The sequence below is a fragment of the Cyprinodon variegatus genome, unplaced genomic scaffold, assembly GCF_000732505.1.
Source record: "Cyprinodon variegatus isolate N-32 unplaced genomic scaffold, C_variegatus-1.0 Scaffold750, whole genome shotgun sequence".
Lineage (NCBI taxonomy): Eukaryota > Metazoa > Chordata > Actinopteri > Cyprinodontiformes > Cyprinodontidae > Cyprinodon > Cyprinodon variegatus.
The window spans coordinates 287,915-289,235 of record NW_015151203.1 but is presented as its reverse complement, the minus strand read 5'-3'; the positions used below and the strand labels follow the sequence as shown (position 1 = coordinate 289,235).

General features: G+C 36.7%; 1 protein-coding gene across 1 annotated transcript in view; it reads left to right on the top strand.

Annotated features, from left to right (window-relative positions):
- The window catches only part of pelp1 (proline, glutamate and leucine rich protein 1), a 41,557-nt gene that overhangs the window by 5,518 nt on the left and 34,718 nt on the right, over positions 1 to 1,321 (top strand). The window contains exon 8 of the mRNA XM_015395624.1: positions 900 to 1,032. Coding sequence (XP_015251110.1) covers positions 900 to 1,032 — 133 coding nt within the window. The remainder of the gene's footprint in view (positions 1 to 899; positions 1,033 to 1,321) is intronic.

Genomic DNA, 1,321 nt, shown 5'->3' with positions numbered 1-1,321 from the left:
AGGAAATAACTTTATTTACATTAATCATATGTTGCTCATGTTAACTGACTTTTCCTGTTTCTATATTTCCTTCATTTTCACGTGGTTTTCTAATAAAATAAAAACATAATGAATAAACATGGTTAATTCTACCTCGATCTCCCACAGTCGTCATTTTGACGGCTCTATTAATTGGCTAATGTTAAAAAATGGCTTTCAGGAGAAATCTTAACAGCGAAACAGGCTTTAGAAATGCTTCAAAGTATTGATGATGGTGATTCAGGCGGAGAGGGAGGGACCGATGAGGAGGAAGCGGCTCAGATAAGTGATCCATCAGACAATAGTGAAACTTTTGTTCAAAGTTTGGATTGCGCCGGTTCATTCAGCTGCCTAAAAGCCAAACTAGTAAATTTGCATCTTTATTCTCTAAATTCTGCAACGTTTTTCTTATAAATTTACATGTTTAGGATCTCGGAAATATGCATGTTTATTCTAGTAAATATGCCATTTTAAACTCAAAAATTTAAATTCAAAATGATATTTTTCCATGTTTGAATGGCCTGAATACGGAGCCATAATTTTCATCACTAGTTTGAATCATTTTTTAAAAAGTATTTATTTCTGTGGGGCCACTCTGGAGGAATTTCTCTGATCTTTAAGATTTAAAAATAAAATCCAACATTTTATATGACATGTTTGTCACAGGTGTCCATAATGAGCGCCTGCATGTTTAAACTACCTGAATAAAATGGCAGATTAATGAAGGATTTAATAATCATCTCTAATCGCCCTTCTCCTCTAATCCCACCTGTATCTTTATTAGCAGCTCATGTTGAAAACATCCGCCTGAGTCAGTAGAGAGAAGCTAGTCCGGTAATCGTTTGCTGTGTTTCTCATACGAAGCGTGTGGTTCTGCACAGATGATGCTGTTCAGTATGGAGGTCCAGGCGTGGAGATTCGCTTCCCTCATCTGGATCAGACGGATCCGCTGCTCCTTCTGCAGCTCCGCCACAGATATGCGGCTGTCTGCCTGGCCATTAAACACACGCTCAGGTAGGAAACAACCAAACACTTTAATGCTTCTTTAACACTTTCAATTGGATCGGTTTTATCTATGGGGTTAGAAAACTGTCTGTTAAAACGTTTGCAGGGGAGTCTGAAGATTAACGAAAATAAAATGTAGAATATTGCTGTCAGCTTTTACCTACAAGCTACATCAGATGTTTCTTCTGTGAGAGTTTAGAACGTTGCAGAAATGTATGGACAGGGTTTCTGAGGGTCATTAAATTATTATTTTTTTAAATTAAGGCCTTAATTGGCATTAAAATTAATTTAATGTGAT